The sequence below is a fragment of the Dreissena polymorpha genome, chromosome 2, assembly GCF_020536995.1.
Source record: "Dreissena polymorpha isolate Duluth1 chromosome 2, UMN_Dpol_1.0, whole genome shotgun sequence".
Classification (NCBI taxonomy): Eukaryota; Metazoa; Mollusca; class Bivalvia; order Myida; family Dreissenidae; genus Dreissena; species Dreissena polymorpha.
The window spans coordinates 87,520,535-87,544,124 of NC_068356.1; the positions used below are offsets into that span (position 1 = coordinate 87,520,535).

Sequence of the window (23,590 nt, forward strand, 5' to 3'; positions counted from 1 at the left end):
CTACTATGTACAGTGTGTTTTTCAAATTTATAAAGATCTTCTTCTTCTCTTCTGGCATGTAATGGCCACTTTCAACTGAGAGAATATTATTGCAATGGCGCGCATAAGAGTTACAAGAAAAAGTGAGAGTAAAAGTGTGAAGTATGTACAGTGTGAGATAAAAGACGAAGAGGAAGTTAGATAAAGTGTTTGGCTAGTTGAAATCTGAAAATTTCAACTGAGCCAGCTGACAGGATATCCGGTGGAAGGTTGTTCCATTCCCTGATGGTTCTCGGGAAGAATGATTGTTGGCGATAGAGGATTCTGCAGTATAGAATCTTTCTAAGAGGAAGATATTTCTATTTCAGACACATGTAAGTATTTGAACATGTAATCTTGTGAAAAAAAAACAAGTAGTTTTCCTTCATAAATATTCGACAGAAATGATTTAGAATCTAAATACATGTTTTACAGAACCAAACATGCAGTTTAAAAAAAAAACGGTCCAAACTACCTAACAGACGATTAAGGAGCAGCAGTATTTAGTTTTTCCCGAAGGGCGATATTTATATCTCATACAATCTGCAACCTTATAAGCCAAAATTGCCATTTAACATTTTAAAGGGGCCTTTTCACAGATTTTGGAATATTTTGAAGTTTGTCATTAAATGCTTTATTTTGATAACTGTAAACATTGGATCTTAAAAGCTCCAGTCAAAAATCAAGAATAAAATTTAAAAAAAGGAAAAAAAAGTAGCCGGTACCAGGGCTCGAACCAGTGATCCCCGGAGTCCTGGAGTTAGTCTGTAGTAAAAATGCATTAGCCCTCTCGGCTATTCCGCCGGGTATACGCAGTTGAAGTATTTTATACCTTATATAAGCAATCTTCGTAGTTTCGTAAATTTAAACGACAACAACAGAACTCTCCAAATTATTCAATCGTTTCGCGTTGCAACGCTTTATAATTTTTAGGTTTTCAAATCGTCAAAAGAAACATATAATGGCTATATTAGACTATGGCAAATGTTCAGTAATACTGTTTCCTCACAAATATCATACTAAAACGAAAATTTGCGAATCTGAAACAACTTTTTTCAATTTTGTCAGTTTACCAAACCGTGAAAAGATCCCTTTAAGATCATGTTCCTCCATTTTCGAAAACCAGTCGATTGAATTGTAAAGTGTTTTGTATGAGTGATGTGTATCCGCCGAAAATCTTAATCTTACGAACGCACATATCAAGTATGGCGGTCGCTTTCAATTCGTTCGACGAAGCAGAGGAATATATCCGTCTTCACGAGTCAAGAACCAAGGAAAAATATATTTTACTATTTAAAAAGAGAATATTCAGTCAAGGTAGCAAAATTACTATGGATTTAATAAGATATATATTTGCAACACTGTGTTTTTGCAATGTTACTTTAATGCTACTGCTAGCAATAACCACTGATTTTGAAAATTGACATAAACCCAGTAAAATTATACATTTTCTGATAGATATTAGTTAACCATTTCCAAATATGTATGGTTTGTCTATCTTACATTGTCTAAAGTAATGTTAGTGAATGTGGAAACATTGAAAAATCTCTTGTGTAAAAATTGTCATTTTTCATTATTTTCAAAAAAGTCAACCTGAGTGTATAATTTGTTTAAATAATGATTTAAGAACACATTTGTTATCCAAACTTTTAATAATTCATTACAGATACATTTCAGCTATGTTAGATGTCCTTGCAATAGGATGGTCCGGCATGATTCTGGTCTGAAACACGTTACCCCCCACCAACGCAGGATCCAAAAATTCCTGAAATAGACAATAAAAAGTTGATTTTTCTAAATTGAAAACTTGCATGTGATTCAATTTCACAGTTGAAATAATGTACAACAAAACAAGAATAAATGTTGAAAAAACAAAAACTTATTTGGTTAGTATTTTAAAAATAACATTATCCAAAACATGTACAACTGCCCCACCTACCCAATACAAATGTGATACAACCTAGGTATTTAAGAAAATTGTCAAAGTAATATTATGTCTCTTCAATTTTTTTTTATTTATGAACTAGCAGTTATATTGAACAGGAAAAACACTTACGGTTGAATATGCAGTAAGTAATCTGAATTCTTATCCAGAATTCTGATATGTCGGTTGATTAGGAATGGCAGCACCAGTTCTTCTGAAAGAACGACAATTCATTGCTATAATTAATATTATATACTTTTGTAAGATGAAACAGAAACACTATTTGTTAGAATAGTTTAACACACACACTATTAAAAAAAAGATAAACATATAATAAAATAATTAAAAAAATATAATAATAATTACTGTAAGAAGTTTCGAACTCATAATATGCGAATGTATGTTACAGCTCAATATCTTTAAACAACTTATTGGATTAAGTAAATAATTGTCGATACATTAATTAAGAGCTTGTTTTCTTCATGAAAGGAACTCCAAAGATGCTGAAATATAATAGTGCACTGCATGCAAATATTAATTAAATGATACAAACAAACTGAAAGAACAGAACATTTAACCGAAAATGTTTTCTACAAGCTTTTACTGATTCAATGTTTCTTTTTTTCAAAGTTTGCTAAAAAATCATGCTGAGATCAAAATAAGCCAATTGTAAGGGCATTTAATATTTCATCCATTTAAGTAATCATTTTAATGTAGCCCCATATGATGAAATAACTGGAATTCCTTTGCCAAATGAAGTAACTTCCAATTTAATTTTAATAGTAATATTAAAATTAATAATAAGATGCAGTCACACATACTGTTTGTAAAAAAGGCTGTTGAACAACTGGTCTTTCACTGGAATATTCCTGTCAACCAAAAGGTGAAGGTGGTTGTGTCTTGTCAGAGTCCGATATCTATGCAAATGAACAGACATAAACATATTTTTGTCATCATACTTACAAATTACATTTCCCACAATAATATTATTTCTTACAGTAGGGGCATGTGTATATTCTGTATTATTAAATAATTAAGTTTAAATTCAGGATATAATTGTTAACCATCAAATTCAATGTATTCAACATGCAACTGCTTAATATGTTACTTACCACAAAACAACTGTGCTCATGTATTTGTGAACTTCCATCATAATCACTGTCAAATAGATCTTTGTCAGTCATGTTCTCTATAAAATAAAAAATAAATAAAATAAAATTTCAATACCGGTATGCACAAAACCTGCGACACATAATAACCGAGTCTTAGCATTGCATTCTCAATTTTGCAAAGGTTAATTCTAGAACCTAACCTTTATATATAATAATATCCATTTATTTTTTGTATATTAATCATGTAAATGAAATAAGAACTGAAATTAATTATAGCAGTTTTAACACGTTAACAAAAATAATCATGAGATGGTGTGTGAATTGTAATGCTCCCTTAATGTATAATCGACTTAAAACTAATAACGTAACTTAGCTTTTAAGTTTATGATTATGATCAATCACAGAGGGGGACATTGTGTTTCAAAAACACATCTTGTTTTATTAAACCCCCCTTCGAAGAAGAGGGGGTATATTGCTTTGCTCATGTCGGTCGGTCTGTCGGTCCGTCCACCAGGTGGTTTCCGGATGATAACTCAAGAACGCTTGGACCTAGGATCATGAAAATTCATAGGTACATTGATCATGACTTGCAAATGACCCCTATTGATTTTGAGGTTACTAGGTCAAAGGTCAAGGTCACGGTGACCCGAAATAGTAAAATGGTTTCCGGATGATAACTCAAGAACGCCTAGGCCTAGGATCATGAAACTTGATAGGTAGATTGATCATGACTCGCAGATGACCCCTATCGATTTTCAGGTCACTAGGTCAATGGTCAAGGTCACGGTGACCCGAAATAGTAAAATGGTTTCCGGATGATCACTTAAGAATGCTTATGCCTAGGATCATGAAACTTGATAGGTAAATTGATCATGACTCGCACATGACTTCTATTAATTTTCAGGTCACTAGGTCAAAGGTCACAGTGAACCAAAATAGTAAAATGGTTTCCGGATGATAACTCATGAACGCTTATGCCTAGGATCATGAAACTTTGTAGGTATATTGATAATGGCTGGCAGAAGACCCCTATTGATTTTCAGGTCACTAGGTCAAAGGTCAAGGTCACGGTGATCCGAAATAGTAAAATGGTATCTGGATGATAACTCAAGAACGCTTATGTCTAGGATCATGAAACTTCATAGGCACATTGATCATGACTCACAGATGACCCCTATTGATTTTCAGGTCACTAGGTCAAAGGTCAAGGTCACGGTGACCCGAAATAGTAAAATGGTTTCCGGATGATAACTCAAGAACGCTTATGCCTAGGATCATGAAACTTGATAGGTAGATTGATCATGACTCGCAGTTGACCCCTATTGATTTTCAGGTCACTATATCAAAGGTCAAGGTCACGGTGACCTGAAATAGTAAAATGGTTTCTGGATGATAACTCAAGAACGCTTATGCCTAGGATCATGAAACTTGATAGGTAGATTGATCATGACTCGCAGTTGACCCCTATTGATTTTCAGGTCACTATATCAAAGGTCAAGGTCACGGTGACCTGAAATAGTAAAATGGTTTCTGGATGATAACTCAAGAACGCTGATGGCTACGATCATGAAACGTCATAGGTACATTGATCATGACTGGCAGATGACCCCTATTGATTTTCAGGTCACTAGGTCAAAGGTCAAGGTCACAGTGACAAAAAACATATTCACACAATGGCTGTCACTACAACGGAGAGCCCATATGGGGGGCATGCATATTTTACAAACAGCCCTTGTTTAAACATTCAAATAACACATAATACAGTACATATATAAAAAGTATGTGGTATGTGTGGAGATACAAATCACTTCACATCATTTATTTGCACATAAAAAAAAGTTACAAAATAAGTAAAACTAAAACACTGTCATCAACCTACATTTCAAGAATATTTACGTATATGAAATTACAAAGTGGTGTTATTGTATTACCTTTTTACAAAATTATTATTGCTGGTTTTGTATTAGCCATAAAACATTTATCATGGATTAACAAGTAACAACCAATTTATTAATTACAAAATAAAACGGAAATCATATTAATTGCATTATGCATTTACTAAACAAGCTGTGTGCTACTGTTTAGAATAACAATATCTTACATAAAATGATCACAGGTACTAAGTGCTTTTACATATTTGTGGTAAGTTTTGTATTACTAGTTTGACATTTATCGGCAGACATTTGTCGATATACAGACAAAATTTCATGGGAACTTTCATATTTCTTCAGCATAATTGCGTTCAAATTGTTAATTTAACAACCCTTTGACATTGTTTGCACGTCTGATCTTATTATACCATAGCTGATTTTTTGTTTATAGATAGACATATATAAACTTTTTCAAAGTTCTATAAAAGTTCACACATGTTCCATCCAAGTAAACAAACAGAACCAATCAAGATCACCACAGATAATAACTGTGTGTATAGCTTGGAAATTTTGTTAGTTCAGGAATCCCTCCGTTGTTGATTTCTGTAAACCAAAACTGTCAGTTTTGCTGGATAGAATGGCTTGTATGATGCCCAGCTCTTGCCTTGGCAGAACAGCTTCTAAAAACGGAAAACCAACAAATATCTTAAATTTGATCAATAATGCAGACAATTTATAAATGTCTTGGTTTTTTGTTGATTTACAATCTGGAAGATTTTTAACGTAAGATTGTGGTACGAAAATCCAATGGTATCGGATTTTGTGGTTTTAGGCCTAAACTAATTATAGTGATATGTAACCTTTCGGGATATCGGTAAAGTGCGAGCAGACGAGGTGTAAATACGTTAAAAATTAAGGCTTAAGGACTAAGAAGTTCGATCGGAACATCTTTAAATTTTGTGAATAAATGTTTTTCTGGTGGATAACAACGACCAGAATATTGCTCATGATCACACGTAAAACTTCTTTCTGAGAGCGAATGGAAAATGCGTCACAAATTCTGACAAATAAACAGTACGGTGTCGTAATTGAAAAACCGCGAGAATACTGGAAGAATAGAGATGCCAACTATAATGTTTAAAACAAATAAATTTTTAACAAGCGTTTGTGATTTGTCAGGATAATAATAACAATAAGATATCGAAAAGATCAAAACAAATAAATTCGACAGAAATCTGAGATTCGGCAAAATATTAAACACGGGTTATGTTCACCTAAATTGTGTTTGGTAAAGACTGTCACTATATGAAGTGAACCAGTCTTCGGCTTATACCCACTGAAGAAGAGCATTCAGGGGAGATAATTGAGTAATGACTTAATTCTGGAACGGTTGCGAAGAAAAAAAAATTATGCGAGAATATTTAGTGCGATTCGCTACACAATTATGATGTCATTGATACAACTTTTCCTGAGGTATGTATTTACATGTGATTTAGCATATGTCAAAGTGTTTTTGATTTGTTCAAGGTCATAAATAGCATCGCGAAAATATATGTCGCGTAACAATTTTTTTTGAGACGTATCCATATATGGTATTCTTATGTAATTTTATGTCTAAATTCCCATATGTATGAACGGTCAACGTTCGCTTCGCGGGCTTTTGCCCGTATTATTTATTTTTGTATTGATAGTCAAAGTGTGATGTTTGACATGATCTGCAGATACACATTCTGACAGTTAACCCTCAGTCCCTTTACCACAATACGTATTTTGACACAGTTCTGGTCCCTTAGATAGTTTAATTGTATTAAGTACATTTCTTACTAGATTCAAGTTTAAAAGGCTTGATTTCCTACTCTTAAATACTGATTAGGCCAAAAAAATTATAATAGGTCTGTTTGGAGTCTCCTTGGAAAAAAAAGGGTTGGTACTAAGGTAGGGATTTTTTTTTAGGGGAGGGGTACTAAAATGGAAGGCTACTAAAGCTTTTAATAAGAAATACACACACACACACACACACACACACACACACACACACACACACACACACACACACACACACACACACACACACACACACACACACACACACACACACACACACACACACACACACACACACACACACACACACACACACACACACACACACACACACACACACACACACACACACACACACACACACACACACACACACACACACACACACACACACACACACACACACACACACACACACACACACACACACACACACACACACACACACACACACATATATATATATATATATATATATATATATATATATATATATATATATATATATATATATATGCTTTGTTTGCTTGATATTACATCTTATTATAACCATAGTAGTATTTTCTCTTTGAAATCAAACCTCCTCTACAGTCATACTTTATGTTGAATTTCATAATAAAGGTTTTTTAGTTTCAAAGGTTGCTTCAACTTCTTTATAAAGTGTAATACATTTCTGAAATCTAAAGCTTTAAACATGTGTGTGAATTTCACACCAAAGGGGTCGTTGATAAAGCATGTCACGCTTTTTTTACCATTTTTACCTCGGCATGTCACAAACTGTTACAAAATCGTGGACCCCCTTCCCTAAAGTACGTCACAAACTCACACTTTCGAACTTTTTTTAAAAATTAATACTTGATTTAAATTTAATCTAAAACTCAATTCACTATTAAACCGTATTACAATTTCACTTACCGGTAAAAGAACTTTCACATTAAAGGCTTTTATAACGGTAGGGTTGTTACGATGAGCAGTATAAATATTTATCCACGTGTTAACCTCTAATAAAAACGAAATTTTAATTTAGATTTTCTTTCAACCCTTTACTAACTAAAAATGGAACAGTCCAATTATTTCGTCATTGAAATCTGTGTGGAGGTTGTGCCTATTGAATAAGCCGGCCCAGCCAAGTTGCCTATTGAACATTCGAACAACAGAATCAGGAGATACGCAATTCGTCTTATTTTGACATAAAACTAATTAAAATGTTTCACAATTTTTTGAAAATTGTTTTTAAACTCTACTAAAGAAATAATAAATAAATTATACATTTTTTTTAAATAAATGTGTGAAATCACACATGGCCTGACTCCCCTCCCCCATGTCACAAACTGTCACTTTCTTACTCACCCTCCCCCACCTGGAGCGTGACAAACTTTATGGACGGCCCGTAATGGTTAAAGCTTTAGACTTCAGAATGGTGCTGATTTACTTGTTATATATCCATAAATTTATAACACAACATATGTTTCTATATGCATTAAAATTCACCTTGAACAGTGCCTAATAAAGAAAATCTATTCGGGAGGGGCATCCCCTCCCGCACCCTCCCCGTTTGGGCCCCCCAGTCAACATTTCCTGGGAACGTCCCTGTTATATGAACGAAAATGAAAAAAAAGGGTCCACCTATTTTGTTTTTGGCCTTAGCAGCAATCAGCATAAAACCTAAATAGACTGCAGAGTTACTCGTAGGCTGTTCTGGTTTTAGGCTGTCGCTCATAGCCATTTCAGTTTGACAGGGAAAAACACAATGCAAGGTCAGCATTTCAAATTTCCTCCAGAGGACTCGCATATTTGCATATACTGCTTACAGGTAAAGTTTCTTTCAGGATTCACTAAGTAAATTGTGAACGCTGCAAAGTTAAAAATTTTGGAAGCAAATACTCCCTGGCAATTATGCCAGGGCTCGAAATTAAAACTCGCACACTCGCAAAATGCGAGTGAAAAATACCGATTGCGAGTTAAGTTTTAAGCAACTAGTATTTTTTGCGAGTAAAGAAATAGTGAAACAAACGAGTAATATTGCTAAATGCGCTCAACGTCGTGAACGCTAAATCGTAGGTCAATTTATAGAACGTTCAAATACCCGTATGCGGAAGCGCGCACCTTGTATTTAGACTGGTATACCCATAGTACAGATACAATGTATTGGTAAAAAGAACGTGAAACAGTCGACTATTCACACGTGTTCATTATAAAAGACATTAAACTTGAACAGACATGGCGTCGAAGCGAAAATAACTAGTTTCTTTTTGCCCACAGACGGAAATAACAATACGAAAGATAAAGCAAAGTTAACTGTTGAGTTAGAAAAAAACAACAGAAATTTAATTCTTCTTCGAAAACAGTGAAAAAGTGGGAAAAAGAACTTAATATAAAACTTTAACTTGTTGTTGATGTCATATTTTATTTTGTTTTAATAGTACTAAACTTATGTCCGAACTTGCTTTTTATTTATGTTTCCAGCAAAATTTGCGAGAATGTTTTTGATTTTGCGAGTTGGTATTAAAGCTGCTCGCAATGTTTTGCAAGTAGAAACAAAAGTTAAATTCGAGCCCTGAATTATGCATGTCTAAATATAACGAACAATAGAACAATAATTTCCCCGAAATAAATTTAATTGGATGGAGGTATTGAGCTGTCATTTTGTATGCATGCTGCATGATTGCATGTTTTGCCAGTTGGGTCAAGGTTAATGTGATTAAAAATAGAAAATTGTTTTCACTTAATTGATTGAGTTTAAATTGAAGTATGATGCTGCAATTGTGTGTGTAATTACTAACTATGCAGACTTTGCTTTCAAAATTAATTTTATAGTAAAATTTTGTAAAAAGTTAAATGTCAAGTTTATTAGCATGGTTTCATTTTTTGTTAGATTTATAAATAGATTGTCAGCTTTAAGTTTAAAATACACTTGTTCTTAATAACTACCACAGATATTTAAATTCCAGTATGTCTTTGTGGTTGATATATATTATTATTTCAGAATACATCAGGCTTTAAGCCCATGAGTACACAAACATATAATACACAATGTAGTAAACCGTGGTCAATGACATACAGGTATATACATATACAATTTTAGGCAATATAAGTTAACAATCTATAACGAAAGAATTGGCAACTCTAAAGACATTCATATTCAAAATAAACAAATATTTTTAACATTTATATATAAAGGTAATTATATAATATGCATTTTTTAAAGTCTTGTCGTATTCAAATTAAACTTGAATGTTCTAACAATGTGAAAACATATAATTTTTATTGATTGACAACACATAGACAGTAATATGTGGAGAGAGACTATTGATAATATAATTCAGTTCTCAATTTAGCTGCTTTAAAAATAAATGTTGCAAATTTTTTAATTGTTTTAGCGTTGTCAGTTTGTTGAAAATGTACATTATTCAAAACAAAAGTCGATGGCTATATCATGGCAATTCTCATGTTTGATTTTTTTTTCAGATTTTACATCTTTTAAAATGAACATTACACAGTCACTATAATTATGCTAATTATGAAATTATATTTGTGCACCCAGGTGTTAATTGTATAAACTTTTTTATTAGCTGTTTTCTGTGTTCATTTTTTAGATTTTTCATCACTTGCAAAAGCTCCCATCAAATTTGATGTCCGACAGGGTCTTAAAATTCCTTTCTCCAAAGTTCCATTTGTCAACATTGCCCGGGAAGCAAGGGAGTGCCACTATGGACCTGGCAGAAGTAAGCCAAAGGTAATGTTTTATGTACAGTCCAGTCTGATGTAGGGGTCACGTGAGAGCAGTGGTCACCTGTCTACAGCCGTCGTAATTCTTAATCCCCCCCTGAAGAAAATCCTTCTATATAACATCTGAGTATAATAGTCACCTGGCCATAGCGGCCAACAGCCAGTATATTCCACTCCGAAGCCATTGTTTACCTGTGCTTAGTAGTCACGAGGCAGTCATTTTATGGAGCGAAAAGAGAACACTGATATCAATATGCGTCTCTCACCTCTGACATCATAGTGTCTTTTTTGCGTCTATTTTGCGGCTAAAATGTCATTGCAGTAACTGTCGTTAATGCGATAAATGCGGCCCACTGTGGGGAAAAAATGTAGAGTGTTGAGAAGGTATAAAAAGTCAACATGAACACTAAACTAGCGAGTGTTGTAATTAGCAGGTGATATGGCAAACCAGACATTGCATTTCAAACTCCTTTATCAGCAATTAGCCGTTGTTTTAATGTCTGTTTGCAATCAACAGGGTGGGATTATTACTTTGCAATACTACCAACGGACCAACCGTCTAAAAACTAGTCACCTGAGAACAGCATACCGTCACTGGTCTACGACTGCCACTTCGGCCATTTCTGTTGACCAACCGCTGTCTCAGGTTGGACTGTTAATAAAATATAATAGTACATATGGGGTCTGTTTACTGGCAGTAGTATTTTGTGTCAGTTCTCTGTGAATTGGGCCAGGGCTTTTTACAACTGGATTTGTGAAAGTAGGCTCCCTCCTCTATAATACAATTTTTTTTCAACTTATTGTATTACCCCAAATTTTTTTAATTGCACAATGTGGTCAATGTAAATCAACATTTTGTATTTCTATTGATATATACATTTATTATATACCTGTTTAATGCTTTTAACAAAATACAGGTTGTATCAAACGTTGAAATAAAAAATCCCGTATAACGCTACTCGCTGTTTCCAATTCCGTATTACCATACTAGCCGGACTACTTCGACCCATTTAATGACGTCATTTTACACGCACCGAAAATAGACATATTTTATATTACGAAATATTTTACGTAGTACATCGTGTGACGTCATTTCTGTGACAAAACACAATAGTTTTATCTAAACTCTGTAAGGACATGTCGGACGTGCTGTTTTTTTAACAGTAAACTATGTGTTAAAAACGTATTTTGGTGTGTGTGTTTATCATGCATAAATGTATATTTCGATAGGAATACAATAAAATAGTGTGGTTTAAACTAAGTTTCGATAAAGACATGGAAGATAGAAGTGGAAGTGCATATCTTTTAAACGTTTTTGTTATAAACATCGGATTAAAGTTGTCAACTTAATTGTTATAAAAATTGTATTAACGATGGCATTAAGGTAAGCGTGTTGGAAACCTGTGTTTTCCCGGTTCGAATGTTAATTTACATAAACTGTATTCATACGCGTCTTAAATAAACTATGGCGTACCGTTTTTGTCATTGTTTTGTCAGTTTTGTTAAATTAAAAATACATTTGTTAACTGTTTTCGTTAGTTGTTGTATATAATAAAAGGAATAGTACGCTAGTCAATTGTTCCAAGTGTTTGTATCCCTCTCGTGGCTTGTGCTATTTCGCATCACACTCGAGGCTCCGACTCTCGTGTGATACGTCATCACACAAGCCACTCGAGTGATACAAACTCTTGGAACAATTGACTAGCGTAATTTTCCGAATGTACATTTTAGTATGCTTGAAAAAAAATTGATGTACAGACTGTAATAGAAGTAAAGCAGAAATTTTAATCAAAGGTCATCTTGTGAGTTACTTATTATGCGAAAACTTAGAATTTGTGAAAAAAATGTTTCAGAATCACCCCATAAAAGTAATTTTATTGTTAAGCATGTTCAGTCACATTCGCCAACCAATTTGTAATTAGTATAGTTGATATCTACATTTTATAAGTGCATCACTACTGCAAAATTGGATTCCATTATGCACTGTGATTGACAAATTTTCAGAATTATGTTGTTTGAATTTGAGCCTCATTTTTGGAAAACTGGGCCTTATGCATGTGCATAAAGTGTTGTCCCAGATTAGCCTGTGCACTCAACATAGGCTAATTTGGGACAACACTCTGCCTAAGCTGAATTTTCGGTTGAAAAATATTCATAAAAGCTTAAAGTATAGTCCCTGATTAGCCTGTGCGGACTGTACTAGCTACCGATAATCTGGAATGGCAAATAACGCAAATGCATTAAGCCCAGTTTTCCCTGAATAAGGATCATTTTGAACAAGTGCGACAAAACCACATATTGTTGCGCCAATAAGATCTTATCTTGAAATTTTACAAGTATACTGAACCGGATGACCCAAACCGAAAGAGAAGAAGATTAAGAAGGATAAAGAAAATGGGATGTCCAGCCATCATCAAGATTAAAACTGTCATCTACCTCCCAAGATTTAAGGTATTATTTGCTCTTGTTTATTCAAGCTTTTAACCCTAAACCACTCAGATACGTACTAGATTCAAGACCTAACCCTAAGATACTGATGATCAGCAAACAGCATAAAGCCTGAAAGACTTAAAGTTATTATTAGTTACACCGTCAGTAACTGACGGTATATGGGAAATACACCCTCAGTAATTTCATACCATATGAGAGCGACTTCTCGATTACTTGGGAAGTATGAAAATTACTCGGGATGTATGGAAAATACTCCATGGGCACGTGACCGCTCTAAGCCAATCAGATTAGGTCATTCTTGTAGGAGGTGAGATATATGCTGATTTCTTTTAGCCATTTACACTTTTTTCTCTGAGCCTAAGAGGGTTTATGTATTGACGAGACAGGAATGTATTTTATGACAGTAGAAGTGACTGGGCTGTTTTGAAGTGACATGGTAGACGCATTGACTGATGAGGGTAAAATCTTGTCAGACACAAGTGCAATACCCCAGTTAAATGTTCAAATATATTATTAGCCTCTCTCTAGGAAAATGGGGCTTAATTCATGTACATAAAGTGTCATCCCAGATTAGCCTGTGCATTTTGCAAATCTTATGAAATATACTTGTCATGCCCCCGGATTGAATGATTGGGGGTATATTGTTTTTTAGCCTGTCAGTCTGTCATTCTGTCACAAAACTTTAAGGTTGGTCATAATTTTTGCAATATTGAAGATAGAAACTTGATATTTGGCATGCATGTGTATCTCATGGAGCTGCACATTTTGAGTGGTGAAAGGTCAATGTTAAAGTAATCCTTCAAGGTCAAATATATGGCTTCAAAGCGGCGCAGTAGGGGGCATTGTGTTTCACAAACACAGCTCTTGTCTTTTCAATTATTCAATGGCAAATGAAAGAACTTTCCTTAGAAACCTTAATAACAAATGATAGAATAAACATGTTGATGATATGATCAACAATTTGGAAATCGTGTCATCCTACTTTTTCTGCTTTCCATCCTGCCCCTATTCATTTGCATTCTGTGCAATCGATACCTGTTTTTATCCCTGCTCTCTACCTAACCATTGCTTAAATCTCCTATCAATCTGTCCATCCATCAGTCTGTCTGTTTATCGATAGATCCAATCATCTGACCCGTGGTTTTTCAGGTTTCTGATCCAGTAACAAAATACAAAATCCGACTGGCAGTCAATGAAATGCGTACTCAGGAAGTGAGACCAGAAGACAAGCAGATGGTGTTTGTACTGTTCTGTAACAAGCACCAAAACCACCCTGGATTGAAGGTATACATATACTATCATACCATCGCATCATGGGGAAATAGGTTTCAGGGCTTCAATAGATTTTGAAGACCATGCATTTATGACCATGTGGTCGAAATGTTCAGGCTTCAAATACTGAAGTCCAGTTTTTATTGTTTTCTGCATTTAAAAAAAATGCTCTGCCAATGTCTCTTAGAATAAATTTAGATAAATACTATGCAAATATCTAAATGTTATGATATAAAAATATTACAGAGTTAGCTTCCTTGCTATATTTGCATCAAGATATAAGGAAGATATTTTGAAGGAGTCAAAACTGAGAAAATGTCAAAATACCTCCACAAAAAATCAGGATTCTCCTTCAATTGAAACCAAGGTGTTTTATGACATGCTGCAAGTGTAGCTCCTGTCCAGCTTGTGCAATACCTTAGTCTGATTTGGAGCTACTCTGTCCTGCTGTAAAGTCATTCAAGGTTTCATGGTCTTATTAGTGGGCAGGGTAGCTCCTGACCTGACTGTGAGGATGCCAAGGCTAGGCATAAGCTACACTGGCAGGATATGGTATAAGAGCCATTTTGCATGATATATGATCGCCTTGGATGCGAAAACCCATGCTACAATTTGTTTTTTCAGTACACTCTGCCTCAGTAAGTCAGGGTGATATTCATGATTTGGTACCAGAGCCGATAAATGAAGAAATAGTACCAGCTGACTGCAGCATTGAGTCGTGAGTGAACTGAATTATCTCAGTCACATTCTGGGGAAACTGAGCTTAATGTCACAGAATAGTCTGTGCAGTCTGAGCATGCTTATCAGGGACAACACTTTCCACCTGTTCTGGATTTTTGTTGAGAAGAGTCCTCTTTTATATATATAAATGCATTAAAGTGGAAAATATACCTGAGTGTGAATTGTTGTCCCAGATTAACCTGTGACTAATCAGGGATGACAATTTTCACACTATATATGAGATGTGTTCTGTGAAAACTGGGCATAATGCATGTTCGTAAAGTGTTGGCCCAGATTAGCCTGTACAGTCTGCACAGGCTAATCAGGGACGACACTTTCTGCTTAAACTTGATTTTTGCTAAGAAGAGACTTTCTTACCAGTTAAACGAAAAATATCATAAAAGCCAAAAGTGTTGTTCATGATTAGCCCCTGTAGGCTCCACAGGCTAATCTGGGAAGAAACTTTACACACATGCATTAAACCCCTTTTCACAGGGTGCAGCCCATATATTAGGCCCAGCTTTTCCAGAGTGAGGCTCATCTGATTATCAAAGCTATAAAAGATGTTCCGCAATGTGCCACATGAACAAGTGCAGAAATATGAACTGATAATAACATCAGGGCTTTCTTTATACTGCTCGAGGATGCGGCCTTAAGATATCATTGGGGGAAAATATCAAGTGTTTTGGTATTTGAGGAATTTATTGATGTAATTTAAAAAGAAATGAAATCAGATCAGTTTATTGGGGGAAAACTGCAAGAGTTTTAAGTATTTTTCTGATGGGATGAAGTCCTAAACAGGCTACAATTAAAGAAGTAAACAAATCCTGTACTTGTTAGATTGTTGTTGACTTTTGAAGACACATAACACAGTGTAATACCTTTTTGGTTGTTTAGAGTAGAAAAGTCAGGAGGGGAAATGTTTTACATTATAAACAAATATCCATATGACGTAATGTTTTAAAGTTTTTGAACACGCTTACTGTGTGCCTGTGCTTAACAAATAAGCTTCGTTGTATTCAATACTTAACTGGTATTCTATGTATTCAATCAATTTCACAACTTTCTTCTCTTCCCTTTTTTAAATTAACCAAAAAAGGAGCTTATAAAAAGGCATAAAAACAAACAACATGAAGTGACCAAACGCATGTAATCAAAAGAAGTTTTATGTTATGATCCAACTTTTTAAAGTCATTAACCACATAGCATGAATAAAAATGTTGTTGTTGTTATTTCAGATGGTTGAATTCCTGTAAGCTTAGCAAGCATGTAAAGTCATTCCACGACAGAGGTTACTACTTTGCCCGACAGCTCGGACATATCACCTTGGACGTGAGAATGCTTCGGCCATTTGATAAAGAGCTATTTGACTTATCCTAAATTAATACACATGGGCCTCACTCTGGGAAAATGGGGCTAAACACATATAAGTAAAGAGTCACCCATATAAGCCAGTGCAGTGCGCACAAGCTAATCAAAGATGACATTTTCTGTAGACTGGATTTTGTTTAGAAGAGACTTGATTTAAACCAAAAATTTGATAAAAGCGGAAAGGCTTGTCCCTGGTTAGCCTATGGGGACTGCACAGGCTGATCTAGGATGACACTTTATGCACATGCATAAAGCTCTATTTTCCCAGAGCAAGACTCAAATACAACTTCAGTGAGACATTGAACTTAAAATTTAAACTCTTTCGAACCAGATAAATGCAAAGTATTTCATCAGAGGGGATAATCATGTGATTATCAAGATAGTGACAGGCATTTTTCGCCGTTTTTTACACTATTTTTGTATTAAGTTATTAAATTCCGCTCACTTTCCAGCCATTATTAGCAAAAAAGTTACTGACGTTTATTTCATGGTTATATTCGCTCTATATCTAGACTTTACCTGCAGCAACATTTCTTAGCGGGATGACCTTATTAGGGCTCAACTAAAAAAATTTACGGGAGGTAAGTCGAGATAAAAAAGAAAATTTAAATACAAAATAAACGCTTATCACCTTTTTACTGATATGGCCGGAAAGTGAGCGTCATTAAAAAAAAATAAAGTAATAAAGGGTATAAAAATAACTGTCTCTTCATGGACGTCGCCATCTTGACTATCACGTGACTACCCCCTCTGTCAAAGAGGAGATAACTCCTTTGTAACTTACTGATTCTATGTAAATCCTGTAGCAACTCTGAATTTTGTTTCTTTCCCCTTAATCTGTTTGTCGTGGTTATGATAGAAAATATCAAAATGTTGTTACAATTATGATATAGTTCATAAAACAAGAGGAACATTAAGTCAAATTTTACTGATAATTTAGTTCAGCTAGGATATGTCTGAACTAATTGTATCAATATGGCATGTCATAAAAATGAAGGGCAATGTCTTTATATGCTCCCCCAAATTTTTTTGGGGGAGCATATAGTCGCAGCTTCGTCTGTCCGTCCGTCCGTGTGTCTGTGCGTCCGTCCGTCCGTCTTTTTTCTGTCTGTCTGTCTGCCTCTCTGCCTGTCTGCGTGTCTGCCTATCTGCGAGTCTGTTTGTCTGTGTGTCTGTGTATCTGTGTGTCTGGGTGACTGTCTCTTGTCCTTATGATGATATGGCAAATTAACAATTAACAACACTGGTGATTTGTTTCATTTTTCTATCCACAACAGATGATTCCAGCGTAATACCAAAAAATCTGGGGTGAACACAATTTTCATTAAAACTGCAGCATATGTCCTTATGTATTGCGTTTATTTCTGTGTAAATTATTCTCTGACATCGACACACACACATATATATATATATTACCTACATAACCAATTAACAACTTAAGACTTTGAGCTACCACTGACGCTTGCAACTTAAAGCCACACACCTTGAAATAAAAGTAAATTTAAGTATAAAGAAGAAACATATTTGATCTATGCCAATTAGAATATATCTGGTGGTAACAAGGTAGAAATCCGTCTTTTTTTGCGCTTTAAAACTTAAAAATAATTAGCGTTTGTTGAAATGGACGTATATGTCTAGAAATTAACATTCGGTTTTAAAGCGGTATCGTTTGAAAAATAATAAATTACTTTCTTACTAGGCAATAGATTTAATTTTATCTATGCCAATTAGAGTATATCTGGTGGTTACAAGGTAGAAATCCGTCTTGTTTGCGCTTTAAAACTTAAAAATAATCGCGTTTGTCGAAATGGACGTATACATATAGAAATCCTACTTTCGGTTTAAAAAAATAAAATAAATTACTTGCTAACTAGCCTATAGATTTAATGACAATTTTTGCGCACTTATATGTATTGATTTACATGTATTTCATTTCAAGGTGTATGGCTTTATCTTCATTTGGCGCCAAGTGGCTATTGTGTATTTATAGATTTAAACTAAAGAAAGAGAAGATCCAAAATCCAGCTGAAACGGATGAGTCACAGCCGAATACATATTACTTTTAATGACGCATGTAGGTAATCTAAAGTGCATATTTTTGTTAAAGTGCTATTCAGAATATGTGTCTAGTTCTTAATGAAAATTGAGACGATATTTTTGATACAATTTAACGTCCAATACTTTATGTAGATAAACTCGTTATAAATTTTGGCTTTTGAAAACCATTATTATTTTGCCTTTTTACATTGTATGGCGATGATCTTGATATATCATTACACGTTTCTATGTATCTAACGTTTTGTTTTAATTTTATATCAAACGCGACTTGTAGTTGATACTCGTTTTGGTTTCATTTAAAAGTCTCTCCGACATTAACAATTCAACTGCTTTGGGTTGTGTCCAACAATTACCAAGTTAAATTGTAATTAAATTGAAATATATTCTCTTCTATTATAAATTTTGCTATTTAATTTGAATGGTGATGCTCTGAGGTTTTTCTGCAAATAGTTCTGGGCTAAGTGTGTGTTTTGTTCTCCACAAAGCTCGTTGAAACCCCTATGAGTTGTATTTGAGATTATGTATAGTCTCTTATAACTCAATTATAAGTGGCATTTGTGTACTGTGTTTTAAAGTTATTTTATATATGATTAACTAGGTACATGATGATGAGACTTTAATAAACTATCTTATCTTATCTAAACCATGTGTATTTCTTGTACCGTTCCAAGGCGGTGTCCCAAGTTTTTATTCGTTTTCCTTGTGTTTGTTTGTGTTATGTTTGTCCGTGTTTTGTTTGTAAATTGTGTTAATGTGAAATTTCAGTATATAACTCTGGGGAAAGTGTGATGATTGTTATCCTCGTTGTATATATTTCAAATTTTACCACATGTGAAGCAAATAAAAAACTACGATTTGATGATTGTTTACCTAAACAAAATACGATTTTATATCCTTTCGAACTGACAAGGCTATAAACATGACACTGGTCATTGCTTGAGAAAATGTAACATCGTGGTGTTGTGTACCTGAAGTAATTCCGACTTCCACACGCAAATAATTTTAAAAATATTTATTTTTTCGTGTTTTTTTAATAGTAAAACGCTTCTTTGTGTTCGCATATATAGTTGCCGGCAATAATTGTATCGAAATTTCTCGCGGAACGAACAGGATATGGCCAGACACACATATTTTTACTGCCATAATCATTACGATGAATTCCGCGAGCGGCTCGAGTAACGCTGTAAGATTATTTTCATTCCACGGACAGTCTTAACAACAATGGTTTATTATTACAATCGGTTAACACATGAAACTTTTCAATGAAAAGACCTATTTAAGAGGACCGGCAGATAATTAATTTGGTAGCAGTGCATCAGAATGGGTTTTCCATCAGTTACAAGTGCAGCCTTTCTTCGTCTGATCGCCGTGTTAATAATTCAATCATTCAATCCTTCAATATGAACATATTATGGATAATTATATGAATGGTCTCGTATGCTGACTATTAAACAATATTTTGCATAGTCTGATGATTGAGTACTAAAGCATCCCTTAAAACTCCCAAAAATATAAATTGACCATTCCAATATCGCGTTTATAGTTTTTTTTTCAATATGCGTTTGTGTTGTATCGCTTCAACATCAGATACTAATCCATAGAGCATCTTGTGCTTAATACTATTGTCTATCATAAGGACGTAGCTTTGTTTCTGTTTGGATACATGCTATTAAAAAGCAAAATACATTAAATTTCAACGCAATTACTTATGCAATAACCACATTTTGTACGCATGCAATTAAACAGGAATTTAAATATAATTAACTATTATACATTATGCAAAGCATGTTATGTAGGGGATGTTTGGCATTTTTTCATCAAGATTCAATGTTCAGTGTTAAGCTTGTTGCCCACTCTTTTACGACGATTTTTACTATGCATGTAATTATCAGCTAACAGCCAAAATTGAGACAGTGGGGATAATAAATATAATTAAAGAGTATTTGCTCAGACGAATCGAAAGACGCGGTGACCTTTATGAAATGCCCACGAAGTACAATGATTTTATATACGTACTTATCTTAACATGATCACGGTTTATTATATATAATAACAAATAAAAAAATAAATAAATACATAAATAAAAAAATAAATAAATAAATAAATATTCATCTTTATATGTCATTATTTATAATAAACCGTGATCATGTAATTTATACATAACTTGAAAGTACAGTAGACAATGCAGCAAATGTTATTGTATGTGAGTTCCCGTAAATATAAACAAAAACCATATAACAGTTCAACTATACGTATGACCAGAATTCAAGAGGTAGTTGTTCATTTCCAGTATCAAATATAAAACACCTATATAAAACAAGAAATATCTTTAAAAAAAGATATACGGCGTTGATTGTGGTTTTGATTGATGAGATATAAAGAGTTACATCAATGAGACAGCAAATGCCTTTTTCTGCGCAGTTCTTAGCAGCATCAAATGCAAATATTGCATTGCGCCAGATTTCGTGGCTTATTTCGCATTATTAGATATCATTGACCATATATCTATATATATATATAACAGAAATACACAAGAAGAATGAAAATTAAATGAAAATATACGAGTCAATGGCCACACAACAATCAACTGTACATATTTGAAATATTAATGCGCGCATTCTTAGAACAGACATGTTGAAGTGGGTTTTCGAACAGGGTGTTCTGATTCTATTGTAAATAGTATCTTGAATCATCGCGCTGATGCTTAACAAATTGGTCGCTATGGTGGAATAGTTCTAATTAAATTAATTAAAACTTATCATGGAATTATTGAAAAAATCTTTTATTGACATACCGTAATTATATCGCCGAATATCTGCAGTTAAGATATTTCCGGTCATGATCACCGGGTTAATGCTACCTTGCGAGATGGAATGCTATGCATTAAAGTGAGGTAACAATTCACTGCTGGAACGACGGATTGTTCAAAGCTTTATACTTTTAAATGTTTTTTTTAGGTATTTCGAAAACAATAAACATATTTTTATCAAAACTAAAATCAGGATAGGAACAACAATATTTATATGATTTAAACTATACGTGATCACAGAATGCAATACGGTATTAATAATTAAACATGAGAACACAGCCTTAAAGTACAAACGCTATTGCGCTGACAATCTTCTCAATGTAAACTGTGTTGATGTAGTGAATTGCGTGTGAAACTGTTCTATCCCTCATGCCTTTTTATAAGAGATAAAGTACATTCATGCTGAACACGCATCTCCCCGTATATTTCATGAAAATTGTGTTGCTTGTAAGAAGAAGGTGTACGCACGAAATGTATTGATGTGAACAGTTGAGTGTAAAACTGTTCTTTATATCATGCCTTTTCATAAGAGATAAACTTGTTTCATGCTGAACACGCAGTACAACAGTGTTAGAAAGACGCGGTCTTGTTTCCAATGTTCTAGTGGTTTTCTCATATCAGCCAATGGACTAAATGAAGTGTTTTCATCTGTGTCTAGCCGTGGGCATTTTTATGAATAATGATTAAAGGTCACCTAAGGTCAAAAGTGACGTTATACAGCTACGCCGAAAAAAAGTTATACGTAAAGACGGCTAGAGCTTTATACCGTGATGGAGTTATTAAGAGAAAATAAAAGCTCTATATTTGTTTTGAATGACGTGCCATTACACTCTATGCTCGATGTCAATTCAAAACCTAATTAGTCACAAACGACAGATATAAACACTTAAACTGATGAGCTCTAAGGAAAGGTTTAACTGAAACAAACAGTTGTCCGTATCACTCGAATGATAACAAGCATTTAATAAGGAAAGCAATATAATAATGGGCCGATTTCGGGGATAACCTGCAGATATAATGGCGCGTGTTTGTGTTTCGTAATGATTTGGTTGTATCAAATAAGTATTTTCCGTGTACACGAAACAAACATTCTAAACGAAAGTGTTGTGATGTAGCTTTCGTGACCGGCAAAGCATAAGTTAAACCGGAATATGTTAACTAATAGTTGTTTTGTGTGCTGTACTTACAAACACATGCATAACAAACATTACACGATTTAATGAATATCAAGCCTCGTTCATGCTTATTACACTGATTATACATCGGAAAAACACCTCACATGTTCAATGTTTAAAATGAAGCAAGCATGTCAATTACACGTGATTCAGGTCGTGATGTTCTTCGTAATTGAGAACGTGCAGTTCACGGTAATGAATGTTGTTAGAGTATCAAGTCTTGGTTTATGTGAATTAAAAACACCCTTTACAACCCTTGGTAACGTTATCAGTTCCAGAACTTTCATCACTAGCAAACATGTAACTAGATGGTATAATCAATTTTCTGGTTTTCGAATCACGTGTGATGGACAGGCAAACTGTATATATAGCTAGAAGTAGTATATATTTGTGATACATGCACTTAGGACGTTACGAAGTCACTTTGAAGAAGTCAATACAAGTTGTTTTTTCTTTTATTTGTGCATGAACCTAAGCTATTTGGCCCCTTTCGAAACAGTTATGTATATATGGGTCGCAATAAGAAAAACGGGACTTAATGCATTTGCGTAACATATCGTCACTGATTAGCCTCTACCGTCCGAACAGCCTTATCAGCGACGGCACTTTCCGCCTCTGTCGTGTTTTCGTTTCGTAGAGACGTCCTTTAATCGAAACATAACATAAACGCAAAAAGTGTCATCCGCACAGGCTAATCTGGAACGACACTTTACGCACCTGCATTTAGCCCAGGTTTTTCAGAGCGAGGCTCGTCTTGTTATTATGTATGAGCTGTATAAATTAAAATATATGACCAAAGTATCGCAGCGTTGTAAATGAAATGATGCCCACCTTGTTGCTTATACGTTTTGAATTCAAGGTCTAACTTTCAGGTGCACTAGCAGCAAAAAAACACGTTATAATTGCATATTGCCCTTTATTTACTCGCTTTTATACATTGCTTTCTGTTGCAGTTCTTTATATCCCCGTTGCATTAGTTAAGCTTTAGTAGTTTCCATTATAGAATCAAATGAGATAATATTGAAATGAAAATAATATGGAGAAACATTGGGATAATAACTATGAAAGAATCCTGCTTGAGAAATGTCAGCAAACGGAAACGGTCTAAAATGGGAAAACATTTTATACGACTGGTTGTATTTTTGACTGTCAGTCAAGTGTCTGAATAAACGCAATTGCATCTTGGCTTCTTCTTTAATAATAGCTAAAGTGACAAGAAATTTTCATATTCTTGTCAATGTAATATTGACATTTAT

General features: G+C 34.3%; 1 protein-coding gene across 1 annotated transcript; it reads left to right on the forward strand.

Annotated features, from left to right (window-relative positions):
• Nucleotides 1-1,197: 1,197 nt before the first annotated feature.
• LOC127867954 (uncharacterized) lies at nucleotides 1,198-18,987 on the forward strand. The gene is made up of 6 exons (XM_052409474.1): nucleotides 1,198-1,290; nucleotides 10,344-10,474; nucleotides 12,816-12,929; nucleotides 14,079-14,213; nucleotides 14,826-14,919; nucleotides 16,160-18,987. Exons 1-5 carry the CDS (start codon nucleotides 1,224-1,226, stop codon nucleotides 14,841-14,843), a joined length of 465 nt encoding a protein of 154 aa, XP_052265434.1. The 5' UTR covers nucleotides 1,198-1,223; the 3' UTR covers nucleotides 14,844-14,919; nucleotides 16,160-18,987.
• The last annotated feature ends 4,603 nt before the right edge of the window (nucleotides 18,988-23,590 follow it).

Excerpts from the sequence above, each read along its gene's own strand:
- LOC127867954 (XM_052409474.1), top strand. The coding sequence starts at position 1,224 with ATGGCGGTCGCTTTCAATTCGTTCGACGAAGCAGAGGAATATATCCGT. Across the intron at positions 1,291-10,343 it reads TCTTCACGAGTCAAGAACCA|AGATTTTTCATCACTTGCAA; the intron begins AGGAAAAATATA and ends TGTTCATTTTTT. Across the intron at positions 12,930-14,078 it reads TCTACCTCCCAAGATTTAAG|GTTTCTGATCCAGTAACAAA; the intron begins GTATTATTTGCT and ends GTGGTTTTTCAG.